The sequence below is a fragment of the Miniopterus schreibersii genome (assembly GCF_964146895.1).
Source record: "Miniopterus schreibersii genome assembly, chromosome: 16".
Lineage (NCBI taxonomy): Eukaryota > Metazoa > Chordata > Mammalia > Chiroptera > Miniopteridae > Miniopterus > Miniopterus schreibersii.
This window is the reverse complement of record NC_138116.1, coordinates 31,153,965-31,170,905: the sequence shown is the minus strand read 5'-3', so window position 1 is coordinate 31,170,905 and position 16,941 is coordinate 31,153,965. Positions and strand designations below refer to the sequence as shown.

The window sequence follows — 16,941 nt, the reverse complement described above, 5'->3', positions numbered from 1 at the left end:
ATAATAAGAGCAACAGCAAACTCTTTTTTTGATTATAAATTACTAATACTTATTTTAACCACATAAAGTGACTTCAAGGTTGTTTTTTTTAAAGGGGCTACAGAAAGAGGAAAGAACAATATCTAAGTTTAGCTTAATAACAGTTGTTAGCGACCATTTTTATCAGTGTCTTTATATATGTTATTTTGAAGTGACAGTAATAAATAACCCTCTTTTTGGGGTTGGCTCATCAAAATAGGAAGAACCCTAATCAGAACAGGGACAGCACAGTTTCTGGCATGGTCCCTACTATCAACACAAGTTTAAAATTAAACGGGCTGTTCATCAATAAAGGATCTTTTTTTAAATCCTCACCCGAGGATATTTTTTCCATTGCTTTTCAGAGAATGGAAGGGAGAGAAAGAGAGAGAGAAACATTGATGTGAGAGAGAGACATCAATTGGCTGCCTCCCGCATGCACCCAGACTGAGGTACGTGCCTTGGCCGGAATCGAACCCAGGACCCTTCAGTATGAGGGCGGACGCTCTAACTACTGAGCCCAACCAGCTAGGGCAGCAAAGGATCTTTACCATGTTGGTAACAGTTCAATTGCACAGTAATTTCACTTAAGAGAGCCATAAAAATTACACTTATGAAAATGTACTAAGGAACCGTTCAATAAAGCAAATTTCTCTTTGCAATGGTTCTGGACGAGTAAACACTACAATCACCTGTGGCCCCTCCAGCCTCGCTCATTCAGCATCTCCAGGCACCTGCGTGTGCAACGAGAGCCCCAGGGATTCAGATGCACTCCCTCAGCTGAGAAACAGGCTCTGTCCTCACAGAACGCACATGCAGCACTCAGACCCCATCAACGAGACATTTAACATGCAACTCCTACTGACATCTGCTGACTCCTTGGAGATTACTGATAGTGTAATAAATCAAAAAGCAACTCCCCTGGCTGTGACCACCGACCTGCAGAACACAGGGCCTGACATCTCAATGCCATTACGGAGAGACCCAGAAAATGACTCCCCATGAACGAACCGGAAAAGAAGTGTGGATCTGCAAACACCGAGTGACAAGAACCAGGTGCTGCGGCCCACTGGCTTTCCTGGTCGATGGCTTCCCTGGCTGAAGTGACTGTGGTGTCAGGAGACAGGCCACTGCCCCTTCCTGCTCAGGCAGGCAGAGCGTGCAGCCTCCATCAGTGCCGCTGCGTAACTTCCCTGGACCGGCGCGGGCAGCGAAGTCCACCTACTGAGCCGCCAGGGCTCCCCCGACCCCCCCCCCCCGCCCGCTCTTTCCCTATTGCACCATCTTTTCCTAATTGAGCTCAGCTGAAGGCCACACCTCGCTCTGCCACCACTTTCTTCTCGGCATTCTCGAGTCTGAGATGCTCACTACATGAGTCAGGCTGACCAGCAAGAACGCTGGAGGCTGCTGAAGAAATGAGGCCCAGGGCGAAAGCTGGGCAGGGGCGCGGTGCAGAGGTTACGGTGGCAAGTCAGAGGGGAGGCCCAATCAGGTTCTGGTCAGGTTTCCAAACCTTAGCGTTTCCTACTGGGCGGCCGTCACAGGTGACATGAATTTTTAGACTTCCTCGATCCTGAGTGCTATTTGCTATCCCAGTTTTATCCTGAGGCCCGATGGGGCATTCTCTGTACAAAGCTCCACCTTCCTCCTTAGCTCTCACCCTACCTGGCCAAGAGACTAATTCCTGAAGGAATGCTGGGACCACCAGTTCCCCGAGGCCATGGTCACAGCTGAGGGGGGTGGTTTCCAGGGAACCGGGCCATTCGGTTAGCCACATCTCCAGTGCTGTGAGGCGGTTCTCTCCCGCAAAGCCGTGCTGGCCCCCGGCCCGTGGTGAACAGGACGGGCAGGTCCGGGTCAGGGTGCATGAGGCGGTATTTAAGGTCAGTCTTCCGTTCCTCAGGTGTCCATGGACCTGGGAGCTTTTTCGTTGATAATAAAGTAGTATGTCACCCTGGCAGCACACATCGCCTTCGTTGTTTTCAGATAATTCTGCAAAGAACTCTGGATTTGAAAACGGATGGGCAGGAAGGGAATCAGAGGGTACAGCCTGCTGGACTGTCCCATAGCTTCACCTGAGGTGAAAGCCTAGGAAATTTTTTCTAGGAAAACTTCTTGGTTTCCCCTCACAGGAGGCTCAGGGTGGGAGTAAAGAAATGGACAAAATAACATTTTTACATCATGCCAGTCAGCACGGGGCTGCCCCACCCGGCCAGGGGCCCACGGTACAGAGCACCTGCTTCCAAGGCCTGGCACATACAATCCTGGGTGAGACACACAGAGGATCTCCCCTTGGATGTACGTAGAGAGTGAACTGAGGTTAATGAGAAATGAGAAAACAGGGAGAACTTGGCCAAGTGAAGTCCTAGAAGCTGAATATATACTCAGACTGGGACTCACGGGGAAGAGAGCTGCTGCTCCCATTTCCTTCATAAAGAAAGGCTAGTTTCCCACACTTGGATCTGCCACTTCATTAACTCGGGCCCCAGAGCCAACCTCAAGCAGCAGCAGATGGAGGAAGGGTGAGATCCAGGCTTTGTCACCCAAGTTGCCTGGATAGGAGCACTTGGGGAAGGGGACCACATGTCAGAGGGTGTGGCTGCAGAGAGAGGGAGGCCATGGAGTGACAGCTGGACCAACTGAGAGCAGCCCAGAAACCACAGTGAAGTGCGGGACCCCTCACCCAGTCTGCATCTGCTGCAGGAACCAGAGACCATCGAAACTGCCTCTGATAACCTGGCCTGTCCTGGGCTTCTCCAATTAAGACAGGAATCAAACAGGGCATGGGAGAAACATTAACAACCTAAATGTCCCAGGAAGTTTCAAGATAGACAGTCAGAGTCAGGGTGAGCACAGGAGAGGTGGGGGCTTCCAGGGAGCTGTGTGCCGAGGGTCATTGGCCGGTGCTCCTACAGTCTCTTTTTAATTAGTTTCTCTAGTTTGCGGATGCGAGAGGATTCCTGTTCTGGCGTGGGAGCCAGCAGGGACAGCGAGCTGGAGGCTTCTGGCCCTGCGGGCGGGGTGGGGAGCCTCTGGCGGAAGAGTTCCAGCATGCTGCTCTGCTCGCTCCTCTTCAGCCCCTGAGGTTGAGAGAGAAAGGGGGACAATGTGAGGTCTGGCCTAGGAAGGCCCGAGGGGCAAGTGCAGCATCTGGGGTGCTCTTAGCCCAGGGCTGCAAAAGCACAATTACTCTGGGCTGAGGATTAGCACTTTCTTCATGGGGAGTTATGGGCCCTAGGCAGCAGCCTGGGAGAGAAGCAGAGGAAGGAAAAAAAAAAGGATTAAGGTGGGAGAGAAAGAAGAGGTTGAGAGAGAAGAAAGGACAGGCTGACAGGGTGGGGAAGGTAATACTCCTCGCCATTCCATTCCTCCCACCGAGCAGTGGTTCTCGACCGGGCAGGAGGCAATCAGGAAGTTCATATGCTCAGGATCCTTCTTTCAAAGGGCTTCTTAGCATTCGGTTTGCAGCATGGGGCCAGGCATGTGCACTTTGAGAAAGCTCCCTGGGGACCATATCCCACCCCCCAGTTAAGAACCACTGGTGTGAGAAGGCTGTGCATGTGGACAAAGCAAAACCCTGAACTAACCTTCATGTCCAGTATCTTCTGGAAGGTTTCCGTGTTGCAGTCCGTGAGGAGTTTGATGTAGTTGTCAACAAACACCACCGGGGGTTCATGAGGGGCCATCACTACCTACAGGGAGAGACAAGAGCAGGCTCTCAGGGAAATCTCGTGACTGAGGGACAAGCCGACCACAAAGTGGACTGTGCGAGACACCCTTCCAGCAGCAGCAACCCGTCCCGGTGGCCTATTTCATCTGAACATCCGTTACAGGCACATTTCCTGAAGGTGCTGAGTCACAGCATCACCTGGACTGCTTTTAAGTGCAGATTCCTAAGTCCCTCCTCTGAAGATTCTGAGGGCCTCGGTGAGGTCCCAGGTGATTTTTAAAATCATTTGGGACACCCCCCGGCTTTGTTCTGACCCCTGAGCACCAGCTCAGAGTGGCGAGGGGCAGTTCACTCAGAGACTCTGCAGAAGTGTCTAAATGCCATTCTCCCATTTCAAGTCCAAAATTCATGATGCAAAGATAAAGTCACATTTTTTAAATAAACATGAAACTTGAATGACTCTCTTTTTCAGCTATTAAAATATACTCAAGATTGTTTTTCTGTCAGGGAATAAAATCAAGATCTCTTCAGCATGTGTTTGCTCTCACGCTAATCTGAGGACACTGGTGTTAATTATTTTATAAATATTTGTGCCTAAGGTACAAATTCACTAAGGGAAATGATTTATTATACATTTATTAGGAAACATGGAGAAAATATATGTTGTTTGCAAAAAGTTAAAAAAAAGAAAAAAAAGGAAAAAGAAATTCTCTGCAGATAATTTGCAAACTCGGCTCTCCTCCCTGGGGAGTCGACCAGCTGCAGAAGAAACTGATGATGAGGCTGCTTCCAATTTCTTCAGGCCACAAGCTCCAAGTCTGTGCAGAACATGCCCCCCCCCCCCCCCCCCGCTCCCCACTGTCTCAGGTGCCACTGCTATGTTTCCCTCCTGCTATCATCAGAGTCGTTTTGTTTGGGAGACAGACCCGAACAGGCCCTGGAATTTTAAGAGCGTTTCCATGATAGTTCCATTTGCTCTCTAACTTTCTCCCTGCTTCTCAACGAGCACAGGTGAAAATCAGATGCAGGTGCTTAAGGCTTCAGGCCTTCGAAACATCACCCCACATAATATTTTGTTAAGTGGGGCTCTAGGAAAACCCATTCGCTGATTAGAGTCAGTTATGAAAACATCTGTTCGGAGTTCTTGTAAAGTTGCAGAGTTTGGAAAGTCAATGAGGCTTATGTGAAAGGGAGTAACTGATAGTTGGGCCGGAAATTCTTGCTGAGAAGCAGAGACCCCTGACTTAGACACTGATTCACAGAGACACCCCACCTAACTCCCAATCTCGGCCAAATCTTATTACAAGGGAATCCTATTACAATGAAGAATTCATTAGTCAGGAAGATTTACGGACCCCCAAGGAACTGTCTACTGATTTTCAACAGTGTCTGATGAGGCCAAAATCTAGTCCCGCCAAAGAATGTGGACAATCCTTTGGGACTGGCGGGGATAGGCCTTGATCTGTGCTTTCAAAACCAGTACTCCTTGGAATAAGCAATCAGGCAACCAGACCCTTTTAGCAGAAACCCCAAGGAAGACACAAGCCCCACCTTGAGGATCATCTCTGCCCGGGTCATGCCTTTCACAACAATCTTAGTGTAGCTGGCAGGTGCCTTCCTCACCACCTGTGAGCCAATGGAAGGTAGATCGAGCAGGACCATCTTCAGGGAATGCGTGTCCAGCAGCAGCTGTGGGGCGAAGCAGAGTATTACTAGCCACTTCCCAGGGACACAACACTCTTTGTACCCATGCTGATTAATAACATTTTCCTAATCTTAAATGTAATACATCCTCACTGGAGAAAATTTGGAAAGAAAACAAATATAAAAGGAAAAACATTAGTTATAATTCCCATTACCCAGGAAAAAAATAGCAAGAAGCCACAGTAAAAATGTGGTATAATTCCTACCAGTCTGTGTGTACATATAAAAAACTAGAATTATACTATACATAGTTTTATGACCTGTTTTTTCCACTCAATATATGAAGTTTCTAAATTCTATTTTCCCATCTTAGCAGTCTTTTAAAGTATCATGATTTGTAATGGCTACGCAGTACTCTGTGTGTAACTTTAACATAGCTAACCATTCCCCTATAGTTTGTTTCTAGATTTTTATTATTATAAATAATGAATGCTGTGCTGAATGGCTTTGTACATATAATTCCAGGTCTATCCATGGCATTTCCTTAGGAGAGAGTCTTTGGGACAGAACAAGGGATAAGGACATTTTTGAGGTTCTTGATCATATCTTGCACTGCTTTCCAAATGGAACATACCTGTTTACATCTGCCAGTAGTGCAGACTCACCCTCACTGGCATGGAAAACCATCATAAAAATCTTGCTTACTCAACAGGCAAAAATGGTACTCAGTACTGCTGCATTTTGAATTTCTCTAAATGCCAGCGAGGATGTCGGAGATTAAGCCAAATTTAAACATTAGTCACCTAGAACAATCTGCCCTTTTTTTGTTGCTGTTCTTTCAATGCTAATTATTTGGAAGGATATCAACTCTCCTGATTGCCCACCAATGGCCAGGAACGATGCTATGAATGTTTCACCTCATTTACTATTTAAAAGACCCTGGCCAATAGGTATTTATTGTTCCCATTTTGTAGATAAGAAAATCAAAGATCCAGAGGTTAAGTAACTTGCTAAAAGTATCTGCAGGAAGGATGGGGTCAGGTGAGGAGGTGGACAGGCTGTGTTCCACCTCCAGCTGCCTCGGCTGAGCGCCTCAGGGCAGGGTTCGCTTAGACCTCGCACTGTTTCCTGCTGGCTCCAGGTTACTGCTCACCTGCTGCTGCTCGTGGCAACCACGTGGCATTGAAGTGGCTGAACCCTAAAATACTCTGGCCTGTTCAGACAGTTTAGGAGACTGGAAGCACATGCCCACTAACCAGACAAAGGGAGCAGTGGGCTGCGAGCCCCACCGCCGCCACCACCACAACGCTGAGGATCAATCTCATGTTCAGGCCAAGGCTTGCTCCGCCTACACCGCCCGCTCCTCTGGGAAAGCCTTGCATAATTATAGCAAGCAGGGATGAAACGGGGCCCCTCAGGCTCTAGGACACTCCCTGTACTTTCCTATGGACAGGAGAACCAGTGACTAAAGATAGACACTGAATGGTCATGGTGATTATAATTTTGATAATGGTATAAAATTTGGAGAACATATCAACGTTTTACTTGGAATAACTTAAGTGGAAATATTACTTTCAAAAAATGGTAAGGTATTTGACAAACTGATTTTAAAGTTTATATGGAGATACAAAAGACCCCAAATAGCCAACACAATATGGAAGGAGAAGAACAAAGTTGGAGAACTGACATCATCCTGACTTTAAGGCTTACTATAAAGGTACAGTAATTAAGAGAGCATGGTATTGGTGAGAGAATAGACAAACAGATGACTAGAGCAGAACAGAGGGCCCAGAAACAGACCCACACAAATATAGTCACCTAATCTTTCACAAAGGAGCAAGGCAATACAATGGAGCAAAGAGAGTCTTTCCAACAAATGCTCCTGGAACAACTGGACAACCACATGCAAGAAATAAAAAAATAAAAGAAAGAATAGACCTTGCACCCTTCACAAAAAGTAATTCAGAATGGATCACAGACCTAAATGTAAAATGCAAAACTACAATACTCCTAGAAAAAACCTAGATAACCTTGGGTATGGTGATTACTTTTTAACTGTAACTCCAGAGATATAATCCATGAAAGAAATAATTGATAAGCTGGACAGCATTAAAATGAAAAACTTATGCTCTGCAAAAGACAATGTCGAGGGAATGAGAAGACAAGCCAGAGACTGGGAAAAAATATCTGCAAAAGACACATCTGACAAACGACTGTTAGCCAGCAATCCTGCTCCTAGGTATTGACCCAAAAGAGTTGAAAACTTATGTCCACACAAAATCCTGCACACAGAGGTTTTTTACAGTTTTATTCACAATTGCCAGAACTCAGAAGCAACCAAGGTGTCTTTCAGTAGCTGAATGAATAAACTATAGTTCATCCAGACAATGGAATTAATATTATGCTTAAAAAAGAAAAGAAAAGAAAAGAAGAGCCCTAGCCGATTCCGGTCAAGGACATGTACCTCAGTTGCAGGCTCGGCCCTGGTAGGGGCACAAGTGGGAGGCAACCACTTGATGTGTCTCTCTCACATGGGTGTTTCTCTCTCTCTCTTCCACTCTCTCTGAAACAGCAATGGAAAAAATATCCTCGGGTGAGGATTAGGGAAAAAAAAGCTATAAAGTCATGCAAAGACACGGAGATATCTTAAATGCATATTGCTAAGTGAAAGAAGCCGATCTGAAAAGGCTACATACTATATGATTCCAACTATTCTGGAAAAGTCAAAACTGTGGAGACAGTAAGAAGACCAGTGGCTGCCAGGCGTTGGGGATGGTGGATGAGATAAATAGGTGGAGCACAGAGGGTTTTCAGGGCAGTGAAACAACTCTGTGTGACGCTGTAATAGTGGATAGTTACCATTATACATTTGTCCAAACTCATAGAATGTACAACACTAAGAGTGAACCCCAACATAAACTATAGACTTTGAGTTAATAATGATGTGTCAATGTAGGTTTATCAACTGTACAAAATGTATCACCCTGGTGGGGGTGTTGATAATGGAAAAGGCTATGCATGGGTGGCAGGGTAGGTATATGGGAACGCTATATCTGCCCCTCAATTTTGTTGTGAACCTTAAACTTCTCTAATAAAGCCTCAATTTTAAAAAATGGTGAGGAAGCCATACTAAGGAACGAGTAATTTCACACAGTAATGTGGCCAATGGCCTAAACTCTGTTGGCCATTCAACTGCAGACCAGGAAAGTGCTAGGGCATTTGGATTTTTCTAGGTTTCCAAAGATGAAAATTTCTCCTTTCCTAGTACTTGTATTTTGAAAAAGCTGTAGGCTCACAGAGAAAGGTACCCAAGCATGCAGAGGAGAGGTGAGTGTAGACTGCCAGGGGCCCGTACAAAGAGCTCAAAGTCAGAACACTTCCCAGAGCCACACTGGAAATGATCGCTGCTCTTCCTGAGAGGTAACCCTGTACATGCCTCTAAAGAATGAGTATGCTAAATTCCAGGTAGATCAAACAGCTAGATATAAAAAGAAAAACGTTAAGAAGAAAATAGAAATTATTTTCATTACTCATCAGTAGAGAAGAATGTGAAACCCAAGAAAGACTGAAAAATCTATTACTTTAAAATAAGTCTATATCAAAAGACACAGAAACAAAGTAAAAAGGCACAAACTGGGGGAGAATATCTGCAATACTGGCAAAGGAATAATATTCAGAACACATACAGATTTTTACAAATCCATAAAAGACTAGCAAACCCAATAGCAACAGTAACAACAATGGTGGGACAAAGATCTGAACAGGCAATTCACAAAAACAGAAACTCGGTGCTTACAAGGCATGTGAAATGATACTTAACCTTATTAGTAATCTAATAAATGCAAATTAATACAATTGTATACCATTTCATACTCATCAGAGAGACAAAAGTAAAAATGTTGATAATACCAAGTGTTGGCATGGATATGGTATAACAAAACTCATACTTATGATGAGAATATAAATTAGTTAAAGCACTTAGGGGGAAATTCATATATGTGTGTGTGTGTATATATATATATATATATATATATACACACACACACACAAAGATACATACATACATATACATATTTACTTGAAGATATGCATAACCCACCACACAGTACTCATACTTATATCCTTTAGAGACATTCTTGTCCATGTTAAAAAATGTTTCCTGCATCCACTGTTTGTAAAAGCAAGACTGGAAACAATCTGAATGTCCATCAATGGTAGAATAGATAAACAAATGGTGGCACATTCATGCAATGGAATAGGATACTGAAGTTAAAATGAATGAACTCAAATAACACACATCAACATGGACAAATCTCAAAAAACATTGTTGGGGGAAAAAGCAAGTGGGGAAATGATATGCACAGTACCATTTTTATAAAGTTCAAAAATATGTAAAACAAAATTACAAATCATTTGTGAATATATGTAACATATCAAAACGCATATGGGAATGATAACAATCAAAATCAGAAGAGTAGTTACCTCTGGGTATGGAGGGAGAGGAATGGCAGGATGGGGTCCCCTGGGGGCTTCAGCAATAACTGTAATGATTTACTTTATACAAAAAGGATCTAGAACAAATGTGGGACCATGTTAAGATCTGACTGAGTGGTGAGCTGGTATGCTCGACATTATTTTCTCTACTTTTATTAACAGGAAATACTTCTTTCTTATTTTTTTTAAGTATGCTACTTGAGGCCTGGTGAGGTTTCAACTTTGTCTTCCATGTAGCAAATTTTCAGAGCCTTGTCAAAAGTCAAAGCCGTGTCTTAGAATTATTTGTTGGTAGGAAAGAAAATCAATGATTGTATTTTAAAACATATGGGGATACTTCCTATTTTTTCCTATACTTTCTACTTCCCAGGGATATATTATATATCTAAAGAACTGTATAGACTTAAGTTACAGAAAGAGTTTTGAATGAACCAGACATAATTTTCTACTGTTTCCCATATCTTGAGATACGACATTTTCAATCCCTGGCCAGCCAATAAAATTCTGTCCACACCAGACAGCTGAAGAGATGGAAACCTTGGTCTTAGGTTTTATAAAAAAACAATATAGTCAGAAAAGGCAGGAGCTAGTCTGACAGACTTAGCAGCTGTCTGTGGGAAGTGAGGGTGAAAGGCTCCATTTATCATGAAAATCTGCTGCTTTTCATCTCTGAAAATAGCTAATAGTTCATCTCCTTAGGCATGAGGCATTGGGCAAGAGGGGGCCATCAGCCAAATTTGTTTGAACCCCAGAGATAATTTCTAGGGTGGGGTGGCTCATGTTATTAAAGGGTGAACTGGGGTACAGGGCTGGCCGGCATGCTATGCCTGGGAAAGATCATCATCACCCAGCAATGGAGAGCTTCGAGGGGTTTGCTTCTTAATGCGCCTCCTACTCAGGGACGGACACCATGATCAACGGCTGTGATGAAAAGCTTGAGTAGATAAGATAAAGGCACACTCCTAGGAGTTAAAGAACCATACATGTGCTGCAAAGTTCTTCAATGAGGTGACACAGAACAGCCCGTTCAAGATCTGACAAATGGATGGACCAAGGTGGGGACATGCCCTGTTTCTTTTTCCTTTTTCTTTTTTAAAAGTTAGATATAACTTTCATACAATAAAGTGGACAAAGACCAAACATGTAGCTTAAAACACGTTTATATGTGTATATACCAATCGCCTAAGTGATGATACAGGACGTCTCTAGCATCCCGAAGGCTCCCATATGTTCTCTTCCAGTCAGGGCTCTCCCTTCCCTCCCAACAAAGGTGACCACTCTTCTGCCCCCTATTGCTGAAGATTAGCTTACTGCTCATTAACCTGCAAGGAACATTCTTGTACATGCCATTTGGTGGTCATATGCTCTCATTTCTCTGGGGTGGAATCTGCACAAGTGTGGAACTGCTGGATCGTGCGGAGGGCATGTGTTTATTAGCTGTAGTAGAAACTGCTCAACAGTTCTCCAGTTTGGCGGTGCCAACTTCCATTCCTACCAGCAACGATGAAAGTTCCTGTTGTTTCACATCCTCACCAACACTTGCTATTATCAGTCTTTTTCATTTTAGCCATTCTGATATTATGGTGATTTTAATATGTATTTCCCTGGACGATTAATGTTTATTGGCTTTTAGATATCCTCTTTTTGAAGAGCCTAGTCAAGACTTACCACTTTTCGATTAGTTGATCATCTTTTTCTAATTGACTTGTTAGAGGTTTTGTCATTAAAAGGAGTGCTTAAAAATCCTCTGCCACATTGAGGACATTTACCGAGACTGGGACCTGAGAATAACCATGGTACTGTTTCATTTTTCCAACTGCCATGTGTACACATCACCTGGTTCTCTTTTTCCCTTTCCTTGGCGTTTGGGCTTTAAAAAAAAATCCAAAATTTGCTTTAAACATATTTTTTTTACATATGGTTTTGAATTACGTGAATTTAAAAGTCAATATAGTCAAAATGCGGTATATCCACAGAATGGAATATTATTCAGCCTTAGAAAGGAAGAAATTCTGAAACATGTTACAACATGGATCAACCCTGAAGACATGCTAAGTGAAATAAGCCAGATACCACAGGACAGATACTGTCTGGTCCCACGTGTATGAGGTTCCTAGAGCGGTCGTGCTCAGAGAGACAGAAAGCGGAATAGTGTGTGCAAGGAGCTGGGGGGAATGGAACAAGGAGTCTGTTCAATGGAGCTGCAGTTGGGAAGATGAAGGTCTGGCGGTAGACGGTGGGGATGCCAGGAAAACAATGTGAGTGTACCTAATACTACTGAACTGCACACTTAGAAATGGCTCCAGTGGTAAATTATGTTTCACCATAATAAAAAAGTCAATGTGAGATATAAAGATAACCCAAAGGAAAATAAGATAACTTCATAGATGTGAAAGATATTGCTTAAATATTTTAGACTCCATATTATGACAGACCTAGGAGGGGCGTATGAGAGTGTCTGGTTCAGTGCTCTTTGTTTTGTTTTGTTTTAAAGATTTTTTTTAATTGATTTTTAGAGAGAGAGGAAGGGGGGGAGAGAGAGAGTGAGAGAAACATCAATGTTTCTGCATGCCCCCTATCAGGGATCGAGCCTACAACATGGGCATGAGCCCTGACTGGGAACTGAACTAGCAACCTTCAGTGCATGGGACAACGCTCAACCAACTGAGCCAACTGGCTGGGGCTGGTTCAGTGCTCATATTTGAACATAAAGAAACTGAGCCCAGAGCAGAGTAGCAACTGCTTTGATCAAAGGGACCATTAACAGCAGAGGGAGGACTGGACCCATGCCTCAGGGTTCTTTTCCCCACACCATATGGTGCTGCTTCCTCTGGGGTAAGTTTGTGTGAATGGGTTCCATTGCCGCTGTGCGCTTTAGTCATAGGTACCATGGCCATAAGACTAATTAACGACCCTGAAAATCCCACAAGATTCTCTGAAAATCACAAACTAGCAAGAAGCATCACAAATACTGGTATGGTTCAGTTCCACACGCCCCTGCAACTGCTGAAGAGGACTCTAGGGCCCAAGATAAATAATTCACTTTATACAGTAATCAGGAAGAGAATAAAGAGCAGGAATATGTCTCCTTCCCTATTTTCAGCACAAGTATTAAATAGAATCTAAATTTAGGATCTAGTACCTTTGGGGCAAAGCAGAGGCAGCTGAGATTAGGCTAAACCTTAGCTTTGCACGTGACGGTTTTTATTAAAGCTTGAATTACAGCCACTACAAGACTCGAGGCAGATTCTATGTCAGTCTATGGGCATCCCTTTGTTAACATCCTGATTCCTACGGTTCTGCTGCCTGAGTGATCACACCTCAAGCTACATGACTGCCTGGGTTTCTAAGCCGATACTCATGGAAGACCCGGGCCCAGCTAAACCTGAACTTTACATGGGATTCCTGCGAGGGCCACGCTACCCTTTCGTTCCCACCCATACCCTCCCCCAGGCTGGGCCTGCTGAGGTCCATGCTCCCTACCACCCACTCATATTTGTCTGAGGTCTGAGAAAGTGCAACTCTACTTTCACAGATGGTTTCTCATTCACGTCTCAAAGCAGGAGTCAAGACTGGCTAAACTATTTTTCTGAAGATGTGGGGTTTGAGTCTGAGCTGACTTTTTTAAACATTCTTTTAAAGAAGAGAAAATCTGGGGAAAATAGATATGATATTGGGTTTATGTGATGATATGGAAATACCATGGTTATCATACATTAAATCAGCTAGCAAGGCCTGGGCAAGGCTGCGCTCCCCTGGAAACAGGTTCCCAATGAGTCAACTTTGTGTTCCAGTGACTTCATCATGTCTAGAGACAGAAACCAGTGACTGAGAACGCTAAGGCTTCTTCCAGATCCACCGACCATGATCGCTCCGCATCCTCTCTGATTATACACAACAGTGAAGTGAACAGAATCATTTCCCAGTAAACGTGCCTAAGAAACATATACTAATGAGACATGTTGGGGCATCAGGCTGCTATTTCTAATAGAAAGAATTAGTTCTATGCTCATGACATGCAAGAGTCAAGAATTTCAAAACACGGGAACACTATAGACACAGTGTTGAAATCTATGCAACCTCCCAGGATGTTTTCTGAGACAATATAGGGTGGAGCAAAAGTAGGTTTCCAGTTATGAGTACACAGTTTATTCTTGTAATTATGTATTAATTATTGTATTATAACTGAAAATCTACTTTTGCCCACCCCTGTATTTTTGACTCTGGTTAAAGCTGGTCAGCCAGGCAGCTGGCAGCAAACATTGGCTATGATGTTTCTCTGCAGGGAGGTGGGAAATGAAAGCAGAAACACAGTCATGTCCCTGGTGTGAGTGACAACTGGCATTTGTTGAGGGCTTGCCTTGTGCCAGACAATGTACCAGGTACTTTAGGTGCATTATCTGTGTGATCCTGAAACTACCCTGGGAGGCGGTGCTAGGATTATCCCCATTTTATAGATGAGGAAACTAGGGTGCTGGGAGGTTAAGTAACTTGTCTAAGGACAAACAACTGCTACATTAGGGATGGGATTCAGCCTGACACCTCTGTAACTCTGGAGCCCATGACCTTAATGCTCGCACCATGCTACCTTTTCATAACCTAGGAAAACGGCCGTACCACCCTGAACGCGCCCGATCGTGTCATAACCTAGGAAGGTCACTCACTCACAAAAAGAGAACAAAAGCACACTGCACATATCAGATTCGAGAGATTCTCGATATACACAGAGATAACATCTCTGCTTTCACGCTTTGTGAGAGACCCGTGGTGCACAGGAGGACATGCCAGTTTGCCATCTTCCTGAAGCATGACGCACCAGCACAGCCAAGAGCCCAGGGTGCGGGAAGGCCACTGAGCTGGAGAGGGCCAGACCCGTACCAAGTTGACTAATTTGATGGAAGAACAGAAGTTATAGAAATGGCTTGAATTATATAACCTTCTTACTTAAAAATGAAGTTTGAGTTCTTTCAAATATAAAAAGTAACTGAAATAGGTTCACTAAGTATTGCTAGGTAGGGGCCTGGAGAGATTTATTTCAATGACTATATGAGAATCATTTATGATCAGTTTATATGTAAGTAGTTTATATAGTTTATAGACAAGTAGATGTTTTTAGAGAATTAGGGGCTGAATATTATTGTTTCTTTTACACAGTAGCTTAAACTGCTCTCTGAACTCAAACTGCTCACACTTCGGGTAGTCTGAGGAGGCAGGAGCTGAAAAGGGGTGACTGCTGTAGCCTATAACTGAATTCATTAGTGCTGAGCTGATAGGGCCTATAAAGAGATGTCTTGAGGCACAGAATCCAAGTGAATGGAGTGGGGTTAATCAAGGAAGGCTCCTTGGGGGAGGTGAACAGAGTTTCTTAGTACCAAAAAGATAAGCCTTTCTTTGTTACTCTCAAGTGGTCTCTGCCCCAGCCACGTGATCCAAAATCATCACAGCCTTTGTTGTCACCTCTGCCTGGACTCTTTTCTCCTAGTCCCTCTCAAGCCCCAGCTCTCAGAGGAGCCCTTTCTGACCATCGAATGCAAAGCCATTACTCCCTCATGCAGCAAAGACTCCTTTCACATAACCTAGTTTTATACCCTTTAGCATACTTCTAAACTCTTTGTTAAACTGTATATCACCTGTCTTTTCTTACTAGAATGTAAACATTATAAAGGTGAGATCTTTTCTGTCTTGTTCACTGCAGTATACCCTGTATCTAGAACAATGCCTGGGTACTTAGTAGGTGTTCAATAAAATTTTTTACATAAATGAATGACTGAAGTAAACCATCAGGTCATCATTCTATGGCCAAACAGGGGAAATCAACTTTAGTTCTTCAGCAGATCTGTACTAAAAAGATATGTGTTTGATCTACGACCAAAGCCATAAAGAAAAGACCCTACACCAATTTTACCTCACCTGTTCTGCTCCCACCATGCTAATTGGTTTGCACTTGAAGAGATGGGTGATGAACTTGGGAATGAAGGAGCTGTGGATAAAAAAGAAATGACAAATTAGGCTTATTCTGTCTTCTGTAAAGAACTGTAGAAAATCTGTTAAGGTCCCACTTCCTTCCAGCAGGAAACTGAGAAATGAAGTAGACACTTCTGTGGCCTACCAGCATCCAATCCTTTCTTTTTCTTTCCAGCCAAAGCCCTGGTGTTATTTAGGTATACCTGGCTTTGGGACACCAGGGAAGAGTTGAACCCTCCTAAACTAAACTACAGAGCTGCACTCTTATTAGCCTCAGCCGGGCAGAGTGTGGCATTCCCTTGGTAACTGTTATTGATCCTGAGATGGGAATATGACCTAAGCCGGCCCAATCAGACTGGAGGGAAGGATTTTATTGCATGGCTGGGGCAAAGACTCTCTTCTTCTTTAGGGTCTTCTTGTATCTGGTTATAAAAGTAGCCATTTTCCACCATTCTGAGGATGAAGCCAGCCCCAAGGAGAGCAGAGGAGGGTAAAGAACCTGGGTCCTTAGTGACATTGCTGAACCACTGAATCAGCCATCCTTGCGTTTATATGAAATAAAAAGTTCTGTACGAGTCAGTCTGAGTCAGGGTTCCTATTACTAGTAGCTGAAAACATCCTAATAGATATGAGAGTGGAATATACATGAGGTAGTTATTGGATCTTAAATGTAAAAATAGGAAATAATTGTTAAGGGGGTAACTGTCAGATCAGGAACAGAATATATGACCTCCCCCAATTTACTGGGGATTGAAGGGCAACCTGGGTCAGGTGAACTGATAATGATGCCAGTTTGGGGAAAGGGACAATGAAATTTTAATAGATCAGGGAAACTTTTTAGAAAAAACTGCAGAGGCCCGAGTAGGGAAAGCTGGGTTGTACAGGCACAAAATGGAAAGTGTGGGAACTAGAAACGCCTATAACCAAGGCCAGGTCCAGAGCGACAGACCTGGAGGTATCACAAGGTCCCACGACCAAAGGAGGCACAGTGCCAACAAAGCAGGATTTGTAGGCCGAGACAAAGGCTAGCTGGCAGTCCTCTTCTCACTCTTTAAATGATGCTCTCAGGCTTGTGACCCCTTCCTCCTCGATCTCTCTTGTACACTTGCTGGCTATCCCACTGGAATGGCCCACCGGCACTGCAACCCCAG

At 43.9% G+C, this 16,941-nt stretch overlaps 1 protein-coding gene across 1 annotated transcript in view; it reads right to left on the bottom strand.

Moving 5' to 3' along the window:
• Positions 1-547: 547 nt before the first annotated feature.
• The window catches only part of VPS53 (VPS53 subunit of GARP complex), a 121,936-nt gene continuing 105,542 nt past the window's right edge, over positions 548-16,941 (bottom strand). The window contains exons 19-22 of the mRNA XM_081162258.1: positions 15,737-15,806; positions 5,240-5,377; positions 3,606-3,710; positions 548-3,098 (exon numbers count right to left, since the gene is read on the bottom strand). Coding sequence (XP_081018384.1) covers positions 2,928-3,098; positions 3,606-3,710; positions 5,240-5,377; positions 15,737-15,806 — 484 coding nt within the window. The 3' untranslated portion in view covers positions 548-2,927. The remainder of the gene's footprint in view (positions 3,099-3,605; positions 3,711-5,239; positions 5,378-15,736; positions 15,807-16,941) is intronic.